Genomic DNA, 12,197 nt, shown 5'->3' on the forward strand with positions numbered 1-12,197 from the left:
CTTGCAGGGCACTTACTCCATCCAGCATGTAGCTGTTTGTGTTGATCCCTCATACCTGCTGAATCCCAAAGGCGTTATCTTGAACTTAACAAGCATAAAAGGGGGCACGGAGTCACTTTAATTCCAACTGTATAGTTCTGGGACAATCGGACTTGAAATTTTAATCATGTCCTGATCTGGAAACAATACGCGAGTCGGCAATTATATTAGCTTTGGAGAGATCTAGGCCTGGCTTTTTCAGTCAGCTGGATTAATGTTATGTATTTCCACATCACAGCTTTAAAAAATATTTACATTTTTTATTAGGATTATTATTTATATATTTAGCCATTTTAGTGATATCCACACTAGGTAGGTCGTTTTTTTGCAGAACTGCGTCAACAATTCAGGAACATTAATGTTTAGTTGATGTCCCTTCCTATGATGTCCCTTCCTGTGATGTCACATGTGACAGGGGCCTCACATGTTCCATGCGCATCATGGACACTGGGGTCCGCCTGACTGTGCAGCACTCCCCTTGTGACACTGGTGCAGCAACGTATGCAACAAACAGTAGCAGCGGCACTGTTGTGCTGTCACATTTAACACAGGGAAACCAGCTTAAAAATACACTTTTCGACATGACACCAACACAAGGGATATTATTAAGAAAATATATACATGAAGTATGAAATAGATGTGCAGGTTAATGCACTATAATAACTTGTATTACTGAATGCAATAATGTCTTCTACATTTTCACAAAAAGAAAATAAATTGTCTTAAAAAACAACAATTGCCACATTTTGTAGTGTATTTAAATGCTTATTTAGTAGGCAGTAGCGGTAAGAATGTGGACATCATGGTGAATGTGTTGCTTTTAGTGGGAGGGGCGTTCTTTTCAAGATGGCTTCTGCATTCACCAAATAGTCCTGGACACATAGTGAAAACAATACATCTCATGCGCTGCAATGAAGCACTCGCTTGAGGGCCGGATATTATCCCCAGTAGCATGGCGGTGCGCCGACATACCTCCCTGGACTGAAAGAATATGTGATTGACCCTGTGTGAAAGCAAAGTGTGAAGGAGGTTTACCCAATCAAGCCAACTGATGGAGAAAGCAGACCCAAGGCCCTCTCATAGAGTATTATTTATGAGACCTACAAAAAAGCTTGAATTATTTAAAAAAATAAAAACTGGACAGAAGAGTAGACAAAAAGCCATATGTAAAACTCAAGAAGCGGAAGTAATACAAATACTTGTCTGTTTGAGAATAACAAAAACGTTGATTTTAAACACAAGTTACCTACATGTCTTGCAGCAATTTTGGAGGATCCAACAATGTTTCCATCACCGTCGAAGACATCGATTCCTTCTTCCAGCTCACTATGTCGCATAAGGACCACATTGCAAACATTGGCGCTCGCTGGGGAGAACAAACCAAACACACTTAGGAGCATCCACACCAAGCTGGCCTGTGACAGCTGTGTTGAAATGGTACCCAATATTCTAAAGCGCGAGGGAACATCTGCCCAGGAGAACGCGCTCCCTGATGCGAATACAACTGTAGAGGCCAGGCTATTTTTCAACAACTCTATCATAAATTTTTTAAATGAATGGTAAAGACTTATAGGGTCACATATTACAGTTTGACATGGGGAGCACTTTAAGTTTTTCTTGAACTAATCCAGTAAAGGAGCTAGATCATACATTATACTGCATTGGGGCTTTCCATGAAAAGGGTCTGGCTGTAAGATCAGTGGAGCACAGTAAAAGAGGAATAGTTGGCAGGAGTAAATTCAAGGAGCTCACTCTCTTCCTAAGTGGGGGACATAAGATCCTGGCCAGGTTATCTCAGTGAGTGGGCACTGGTGACATTGATAAATTCAGATCTGTCATCAGTAGACTTGTATTCCTTTTTTAAAAAGCATTCAACATCACTGTAGTAATTAGAGCTGGTGCAACTTTACTTAACGTAAAACTTTAGTATAACTTACACGATTATAAGGAGGCGAATGAAAGCATCAGTGGTGGTCTAACACCACTTTGCAACACAACTGAATATCTTTGGACAACACAGATGTACATGGGTGCACAATTGTTGGACCACCACTGATCTTGTCTAATATTTGCAGAGAAATACTAGTACTGCTCAGATAAAGAAGTGTCAGGAAACATGGCAGTTTGCTAGCATTCCTGAGTCTTACATTTTTGTTTTTAAATTGACCAATTGACTCGTGGGCGTTTTAGCCTTTGCGCGCATTTCTAAATCATACAATAAAAATAAACATAAATCACAATGCTCGGTTAGTCTGCATTAAAATAAAACGCTCTTAAACAATGGGTTTTGTTCTCGCATTTAGACCTGTCTTGCAGCCCGTTCTGCATGTTAAACCTGGTCATACACTAGGGAAAGAAAAACAAACAAACATTTGCAATGCAACGAGTCTCGCATTTGCTCGAGCTAGAGCTATTAGCGTTGTAAACTCCTAATCGTACATTGCTTGCCACACAAAATAAAAGAAAAAAAGAAGCGTGATCGCGCTATGTAAAATGCAGCACAATCGCGCTGAAATTGAAAACGGAAAAACGGAGCGGGATCGCGCTATGTAAACCCCAGCGAGATCGCGCTGCATGGAAAATAAAAGGATAAAGTAGTCCTGAAACCATGCTGAAAACCTGGAGCCTCATATGTTTTCAGTAGTTTACTGGTGCTGTGTAGGTGGGCTATACACCGGAAAAGGCATGACATATGCATGCCTTTCACAAATGAAAGCAAGCGGATTTTAAAAGGCAAGCCCACGAACCAATGAAAGTGACTGATGTGACATGGGCATGGTTAGAAGCTCAAAGAGAGATTACTGCAGGGGACGGAGTGCTTTGCGCTCACCCCTAATAAACAATAAAGTGTAAACAAATAAACTGACCAATAAACAAGCAGCTCACAGCTACCTATCAATGCCACTTTTCTTCTGCAATCAATTCTTGCCTTACGTCTGCTTCAGGAATTAGTTTACAGCAGATGTTTCTGCACTTAAGGTGTCTTGTGACTCTGATGCGTTTCTGAGGCTTCACTTTTATTCTATGGAGGTAATGACTTGATGTTAGTCAGAAAGCAGCCCAGAGCTACAATAGAGAAGGCCTAGGACGCCTAATCACTGCCGGGGTCTGGAGACTGAAAACAGGGTCTAGATGAGTGGGTCACCCCACACACCATAAAGAAATGGGACCCTCTCACTTCACCAGGGACCGCGCCCCAAATTATCATTAAAGGTGGGTTCAGCATGCATTCCTGAACCTCAGTGCCCATGTAATGAACCCAACCTGGCAACTTCAGAAACTTTATAGGGCAGCATTAAGAGAAACATAATCTTCTGAAGACATTCTCGAGACTTGAATATTCTTGGAAGAAATTAGCAGATTCTGTTAAAATGAAAACTGCTCTTGTGGATACGTAGAAGTGGAGTACTTGAGAATTAGGCTTAGCGCCACCATTTCGCACTATTTTTTTTTCTGATCTCAGTGCTGGGTATTTTTATGCAATTTCTACACATAATCACATCTGCCGTAACCAGAGAGCTCGGTAATGCCAGCTGCTGTGTGTGGTCTCTGATTTGTAAAATAATGCACATGAATTAGACTGCACACCGCTGCAGACAAATTGGGACTATGCGCTGCCTGCTGTACTGATCGACTGCTTGCAGGACTCTTGGTGACTTCCTTTCTGGGCTTGCACATTTAGATCACCATAACTGAAATAAATACACACTCACTACACTACCATGTGTCAATGCACACAAAACACACATGCACAGACAGCCCGATGACACCCAATCGCACACTAGCACTGCTATATCACACAAACACACGTGTGTATGAACACACAAACATGCACACATAACACACAGCCACAGGCACCCCCTCAAAAGTAATAACACACATTTGAACACAGACACACAATACATCTGCAACCTCACAAACATATGGCTAAAAACATTCACATTGACAACGCCAAAAGCTCAGAGCTCGGCCCTTGCCGAAACCTATTGGCGTTGCCAATGCTTGTTTTATATATGGTGTGAAACCTAGATGTCATCCGTGACAAAGAACTATCAATTATCTCACACATTAAGGACATGCCTATACTTCTAACTATGCGTCCTTCATTGGGTCATGACCTCACTGTTGTTACATCTGTCCTCTAGTCAATCAATAACTGTACGGCAAATTTGGAAGACCCCCCCCCTACTAAAACAATACCCAATCTCGAAGTGTGCAAAACGTTGCATGGCGCTTTGTGCTGTGGCTGAACCAGCTGACCCACCACTCAATTTTTTTTCAAATTGTATTTATTTGCATAGGTAATTAAAACCATTGCATTACCATAAAAAGAATACAAATACCAAGGTCAAGTAAATATGAAAATGGTACAGAGCTTCTTCTATTTAGATCACCAATGATCATTGTTCTTACATGTCCTATACCACAAAACTTAAATAAAGTGCATACACTTTATGTGGTGATTGTGCCATTTAACTAATTCGCCTTACCAGTGTATTCACCTTGTCAATCTTTTACGCGAGAATAACCTCATGTCCACTGTAGGAAAGTACCATCTTGCCTGGCATGTTACCCCCATTTTTCACTGTATATATGTTGTTTTAGTTGTATGTGTCACTGGGACCCTGCTAGTCAGGGCCCCAGTGCTCATAAGTGTGCCTGAATGTGTTACCTGTGTTATGACTAACTGTCTCACTGAGGCTCTGCTAATCAGAACCTCAGTGGTTATGCTCTCTTTCAAATTCTCACTAACAGGCTAGTGACCAATTTTACCAATTTACATTGGCTTACTGGAACACCCTTATAATTCCCTAGTATATGGTACTGAGGTACCCAGGGTATTGGGGTTCCAGGAGATCCCTATGGGCTGCAGCATTTCTTTTGCCACCCATAGGGAGCTCTGACAATTCTTACACAGGCCTGCCACTGCAGCCTGAGTGAAATAACGTCCACGTTATTTCACAGCCATTTTACACTGCACTTAAGTAACTTATAAGTCACCTATATGTCTAACCTTTACTTGGTAAAGGTTGGGTGCTAAGTTACTTAGTGTGAGGGCACCCTGGCACTAGCCAAGGTGCCCCCACATTGTTCAGGGCCAGTTCCCCGGACTTTGTGGGTGCGGGGACACCATTACACGCGTGCACTACATATAGGTCACTACCTATATGTAGCTTCACAATGGTAACTCCGAATATGGCCATGTAATATGTCTATGATCATGGAATTGCCCCCTCTATGCCATCCTGGCATAGTGGGCACAATCCCATGATCCCAGTGGTCTGTAGCACAGACCCTGGTACTGCCAAACTGCCTTTCCCGGGGTTTCACTGCAGCTGCTGCTGCTGCCAACCCCTCAGACAGGCATCTGCCCTCCTGGGGTCCAGCCAGGCCTGGCCCAGGATGGCAGAACAAAGGACTTCCTCTGAGAGAGGGTGTTACACCCTCTCCCTTTGGAAAATGGTGTGAAGGCAGGGGAGGAGTAGCCTCCCCCAGCCTCTGGAAATGCTTTCATGGGCACATTTGGTGCCCATTTCTGCATAAGCCAGTCTACACCGGTTCAGGGACCCCTTAGCCCTGCTCTGGTGCGAAACTGGACAAAGGAAAGGGGAGTGACCACTCCCCTGACCTGTACCTCCCCTGGGAGGTGCCCAGAGCTCCTCCAGTGTGCTCCAGACCTCTGCCATCTTGGAAACAGAGGTGCTGCTGGTACACTGGACTGCTTTGAGTGGCCAGTGCCATCAGGTGACGTCAGAGACTCCTCCTGATAGGCTCCTTCAGGTGTTGCTAGCCTATCCTCTCTCCTAGGTAGCCAAACCCTCTTTTCTGGCTATTTAGGGTCTCTGTCTCTTGGGATTCCTTAGATAACGAATGCAAGAGCTCATCCGAGTTCCTCTGCATCTCTCTCTTCACCTTCTGCCAAGGAATCGACTGCTGACCGCGCTGGAAGCCTGCAAAACTGCAACATAGTAGCAAAGACGACTACTGCAACTCTGTAACGCTGATCCTGCCGCCTTCTCGACTGTTTTCCTGGTGGTGCATGCTGTGGGGGTAGTCTGCCTCCTCTCTGCACTAGAAGCTCCGAAGAAATCTCCCGTGGGTCGACGGAATCGTCCCCCTGCAACCGCAGGCACCAAAGAACTGCATCACCAGTACCTTGGGTCTCCTCTCAGCATGACGAGCGAGGTCCCTTGAATCCAGCAACTCTGTCCAAGTGACTCCCACAATCCAGTGACTCTTCAGTCCAAGTTTGGTGGAGGTAAGTCCTTGCCTCCCCAAGCCAGACTGCATTGCTGGGAACCGCGACTTTTGCAGCTACTCCGGCCTCCGTGCACTTCCGGCGGAAATCCTTTGTGCACAGTCCAGCCTGGGTCCACGGCACTCTAACCTGCATTGCACGACCTCCTAAGTTGTTCTCCGGCGACGTGGGACTCCTTTGTGCAACTTCGGGTGAGCACCGTTTCACGCATCCTCGTAGTGCCTGTTTCTGGCACTTCTGCGGGTGCTGCCTGCTGCTGAGAGGGCTTCTTGTCTTGCTCGACGCCCCTTCTGTCCCCTGACGCAATTGGCGACATCCTGGTCCCTCCTGGGCCACAGCAGCATCCAAAAACCCTTACCGCACGATTTGCAGCTAGCAAGGCTTGTTGGCGGTCTTTCGGCGGGAAAACACTTCTGCACGACTCTCCACGGCGTGAGGGATCCGTCCTCCAAAGGGGAAGTCTCTAGCCCTTGTCGTTCTTGCAGAAACCTACGCTTCTACTGTCCAGTAGCAGCTCCTTTGCACCCATAGCTGGCATTTCCTGGGCATCTGCCCATCTCCGACTTGCTTGTGACTTTTGGACTTGGTCCCCTTGTTCCACAGGTACCCTCGACTGGAAATCCATCATTGTTGCATTGTTGGTTTGTGTCTTTCCTGCAGAATTCCCCTATCACGACTTCTATGTCCTTTGGGGAACTTTAGTGCACTTTGCACTCACTTTTCAGGGTCTTGGGGTGGGCTATTTTTCTAACCCTTACTATTTTCTAATAGACCCAGCGACCCTCTACAAGGTCACATAGGTTTGGGGTCCATTCGTGGTTCGCATTCCACTTTTGGAGTATATGGTTTGTGTTGCCCCTATCCCTATGTGTTCCCATTGCATCCTATTGTAACTATACATTGTTTGCACTGTTTTCTAATACTATTACTGCATATTTTGGTATTGTGTACATATATCTTGTGTATATTTACTATCCTCATACTGAGGGTACTCACTGAGATACTTTTGGCATATTGTCATAAAAATAAAGTACCTTTATTTTTAGTATATCTGTGTATTGTGTTTTCTTATGATATTGTGCATATGACACTAAGTGGTACTGTAGGAGCTTCACTTGTCTCCTAGTTCAGCCTAAGCTGCTCTGCTAAGCTACCATTATCTATCAGCCTATGCTGCTAGACACCCTATACACTAATAAGGGATAACTGGGCCTGGTGCAAGGTGCAAGTACCCCTAGGTACTCACTACAAGCCAGTCCAGCCTCCTACATTGGTTGTGCAGCGGTGGGATAAGTGCTTTGAGACTACTTACCACTCTTGTCATTGTACTTTTCATAAGAGAAAAATATACAAAACAAGTTCAGTGTATGTACACATAACTAAAAAGTTTTGCATTTCCTCTTTTCACTCTTTTCTAAAGTGCTGAAAAGTACTTCTAAACTTTCTAAAAGTTCTTAATATTTTAAAAAGTTTTTTTTTCTGTCTTTCTAAAAGCTCTAAAAACTTTTTTATCACTTTTTCTGTCACTTAAACTCTTTCTAAAATGTCTGGCACAGGCCAAAATGTTGATCTGTCCAAACTTGCATATGACCTTAGCTGGAAAGGAGCAAGGAGTCTCTGTGTAGAAAGAGGTTTGAGTGTAGGGAAGAATCCTTCCTTGGAATTATTGCTTAACATGCTTAGAGAACAAGATAAGGCCACAAGGGCCCCATCTGTTGAAAAAGTAGCTAATGGTTCCCAATCTGATCCAGGGACTCCCCTAGAAAAAGATTCAGGAAAGAAACTTCCTAGCCTGCCCATTACTAGACAGTCTAGCATAGTTGGTACTGATGTTGAGTCACACCATACAGATAGTGTTGTCTCACATCATAGCAAGAGCATTCATTCTCACCACAGTAGAACTGATGTTTCTGTTAACCAAGCTGTTAGGATGCCTTCTTTAAGGGACAGGTCTCCTTCTGTCCATTCTCACCATACTTCTGTTTCAAGACATGTCCCTCCCACCCACCCTGATGACAGATTGTTAGAAAGGGAGCTCAATAGATTGAGAGTGGAACAAACCAGACTGAAGCTCAAGAAGCAACAGCTGGATTTGGATAGACAGTCCTTAGAAGTAGAGAAGGAGAGACAGAAACTGGGTTTAGAAACCCATGGTGGCAGCAGCAGTATTCCCAATAGTCATCCTGCAAAAGAGCATGATTCTAGGAATCTGCACAAGATAGTTCCCCCTTATAAGGAGGGGGATGACATTAACAAGTGGTTTGCTGCACTTGAGAGGGCCTGTGTTGTACAGGATGTCCCTCAAAGGCAGTGGGCTGCTATCCTATGCCTATCATTTAGGGGAAAGGATAGGGATAGGCTCCTTACTGTGAAAGAAAGTGATGCCAATAATTTTACAGTTCTTAAGAATGCACTCCTGGATGGTTATGGCTTAACCACTGAACAATACAGGATAAGGTTCAGAGAGACCAAAAAGGAGTCTTCACAAGACTGGGTTGATTTCATTGACCATTCAGTGAAGGCCTTGGAGGGGTGGTTACATGGCAGTAAAGTTACTGATTATGACAGCCTGTATAACTTGATCCTGAGAGAGCATATTCTTGATAATTGTGTGTCTGATTTGTTGCACCAGTACTTGGTGGACTCTGATCTGACCTCTCCCCAAGAATTGGGAAAGAAGGCAGACAAATGGGTCAGAACAAGGGCGAACAGAAACGTTCATACAGGGGGTGACAAAGATGGCAACAAGAAGAAGGATGGTAAGTCTTCTGACAAGGGTGGGGACAAATCTAAAAATGAGTCTTCATCAGGCCCACAAAAACACTCTGGTGGGGGTGGTGGGCCCAAATCCTCTTCTAATCAAAACAAAGAAAAGAAACCATGGTGCTATTTATGTAAAATAAAATGCCATTGGACAACAGATCCCAGTTGTCCAAAGAAAAGCACCAAGCCTCCTACCACTACAACCCCTACTGCTACACCTAGTGTCCCTACTAATAGCAGTGGTGGTGGGAGCAAACCTACTAATAGCCAATCCAAGGGAGTAGCTGGGCTCACTTCTGGTAACTTAGTTGGGGTTGGTCTGATTAGGGAGACCACAGAGGCTGTGTTTGTCTCTGAGGGGGCTATTGATTTAGCCACCTTGGTTGCTTGTCCCCTTAACATGGATAAGTACAAGCAACTACCCCTAATAAATGGTGTTGAGGTTCAGGCCTACAGGGACACTGGAGCCAGTGTAACTATGGTGATAGAGAAACTGGTCCACCCTGAACAACACCTACTTGGTCACCAGTACCAAGTAACCGATGCTCACAACAACACACTTAGCCACCCCATGGCTGTTGTTAATCTCAACTGGGGGGGGGTTACTGGTCCAAAGAAAGTTGTGGTAGCTTCAGATTTACCTGTAGACTGTCTATTAGGGAATGATTTGGAGACATCAGCCTGGTCAGATGTGGAGTTGGAGGCCCATGCAGCAATGCTGGGCATCCCAGGGCATATTTTTGCTTTAACCAGGGCTCAGGCCAAAAAGCAAAAAGGACAGGGTGACTTGGATCCTGGAACAATGGACCAAGTGCTCCCTAAAGCTAGGGCTAGTAGAAGTAAAGCACTTCCTACTATCCCTCCCTCTACAGTGGATTCTACTTCTGAGGAAGAAGAATTCCCACCCTGTGAAGAACCTACACCAGAGGAGCTGGAAGCAGACACTGCTGAGCTTTTGGGTGAAGGGGGGCCTGCCAGGGAGGAGCTGAGTGTGGCACAGCATACCTGTCCCACACTAGAGGGTCTAAGACAGCAAGCTGTCAAACAGGCTAATGGGGATGTCAGTGACTCTCACAGAGTTTACTGGGAGGACAACCTCTTGTACACTGAAGCAAGGGATCCTAAACCTGGAACTGCCAGGAGGTTAGTGATTCCTCAGGAGTACAGAAGGTTCCTCCTAACTCTAGCCCACAACATTCCCCTAGCTGGACATCTGGGACAAATGAAAACTTGGGACATACTTGTTCCCCTGTTTCATTGGCCTAGAATGTCTGAGGACACAAAAGAATTTTGTAAGTCCTGTGAAACCTGTCAAGCCGGTGGCAAGACAGGTGGCACCCCAAAGGCACCCCTTATTCCACTGCCTGTGGTTGGGGTTCCCTTTGAAAGGGTAGGGGTTGACATAGTTGGCCCCCTTGACCCTCCTACTGCTTCAGGCAATAGGTTTATCTTGGTGGTAGTGGACCATGCCACAAGATATCCTGAAGCAATTCCTTTAAGGACCACTACAGCACCTGCAGTGGCAAAGGCCCTCCTGGGAATATTTTCCAGGGTGGGCTTCCCAAAGGAAGTAGTATCAGACAGGGGAAGCAATTTCATGTCTGCTTACTTAAAGGCCATGTGGAAGGAGTGTGGTGTGACTTACAAGTTCACTACACCCTATCATCCACAAACTAATGGACTGGTAGAGAGATTTAACAAAACTCTCAAAGGCATGATTATGGGACTCCCTGAAAAACTCAGCAGGAGATGGGATATCCTTTTACCATGCCTCCTTTTTGCCTACAGGGAGGTACCCCAGAAAGGAGTGGGCTTTAACCCCTTTGAACTCCTCTTTGGACACCCTGTTAGGGGTCCACTAACACTTGTCAAGGAGGGTTGGGAACAACCTTTAAAAGCTCCAAAGCAAGATATTGTGGATTATGTACTTGGCCTCAGATCAAGGATGGCTGAGTATATGAAAAAGGCCAGTAAAAACCTTCAGGCCAGCCAAGAGCTCCAGAAGCAATGGCATGATCAGAAGGCTGTTTTGGTTCAGTACCAACCAGGGCAGAAAGTGTGGGTCTTGTAGCCTGTGGCCCCAAGAGCACTCCAAGATAAATGGAGTGGTCCCCACACAATTGTTGAGAAGAAGGGTGAAGTCCCCTATTTAGTTGACTTAGGCAGTGCCAGGAGTCCCCTTAGGGTGTTCCATGTCAACCGCCTGAAACCCTACTATGACAGGGATGATCTCACCCTGCTCATGGCAACTGATGAGGGGCAGGAAGAAGACAGTGATCCTCTACCTGATCTCTTCTCTTCCACAGAACAAGATGCTCTTCTGGAAGGTGTAGTTTTGGCTGATTGTCTTACTGCTGAGCAGAAAGACCATTGCATAAATCTCCTGGGTCAGTTTTCTGAACTCTTCTCTACTGTGCTAGGTGCCACTTCTTGGTGTGAGCACACAATAGATACTGGAGACAGCTTGCCTGTCAAAAGTAAGATCTATAGGCAGCCTGACCATGTCAGAGACTGCATAAAGCAAGAGGTGCAGAAAATGTTAGAACTGGGAGTGGTTGAGCACTCTGAAAGTCCATGGGCCTCTCCTGTGGTACTTGTACCAAAACCTCATTCCAAAGATGGAAAGAAGGAAATACGGTTTTGTGTAGATTATAGAGGTCTCAACCAGGTAACCAAAACTGATGCTCATCCTATACCCAGGGCAGATGAGCTCATAGATACACTGGCATCTGCCAAGTATCTAAGCACTTTTGATTTGACTGCAGGGTATTGGCAGATCAAATTATCAGAAGATGCTAAACCTAAAACTGCATTTTCAACCATTGGAGGCCATTACCAATTCACAGTAATGCCTTTTGGACTGAAAAATGCACCTGCCACTTTTCAAAGGTTGGTGAACACAGTCCTGCAAGGGCTGGAAGCTTTTAGTGCAGCATATTTGGACGATATAGCTGTCTTTAGCTCCAGTTGGGATGATCACCTGGTCCACCTATGGAAAGTTTTAGAGGCCCTGCAAAAGGCAGGCCTCACTATCTAGGCTTCAAAGTGCCAGATAGGGCAGGGGAAGGTGGTTTATCTGGGACACCTTGTTGGTGGGGAACAGATTGCACCACTTCAGGGGAAAATCCAAACTATT

The 12,197-nt window shown here is 45.1% G+C and overlaps 1 protein-coding gene across 1 annotated transcript in view; it reads right to left on the reverse strand.

Annotated features, from left to right (window-relative positions):
* SFXN5 (sideroflexin 5) overlaps nt 1-12,197 on the reverse strand; it is an 809,240-nt gene that overhangs the window by 300,238 nt on the left and 496,805 nt on the right. The window contains exon 11 of the mRNA XM_069205595.1: nt 1,290-1,405. Within this exon, the coding sequence (XP_069061696.1) occupies nt 1,290-1,405 (116 nt within the window). The remainder of the gene's footprint in view (nt 1-1,289; nt 1,406-12,197) is intronic.

The sequence above is a fragment of the Pleurodeles waltl genome, chromosome 1_2, assembly GCF_031143425.1.
Source record: "Pleurodeles waltl isolate 20211129_DDA chromosome 1_2, aPleWal1.hap1.20221129, whole genome shotgun sequence".
Lineage (NCBI taxonomy): Eukaryota > Metazoa > Chordata > Amphibia > Caudata > Salamandridae > Pleurodeles > Pleurodeles waltl.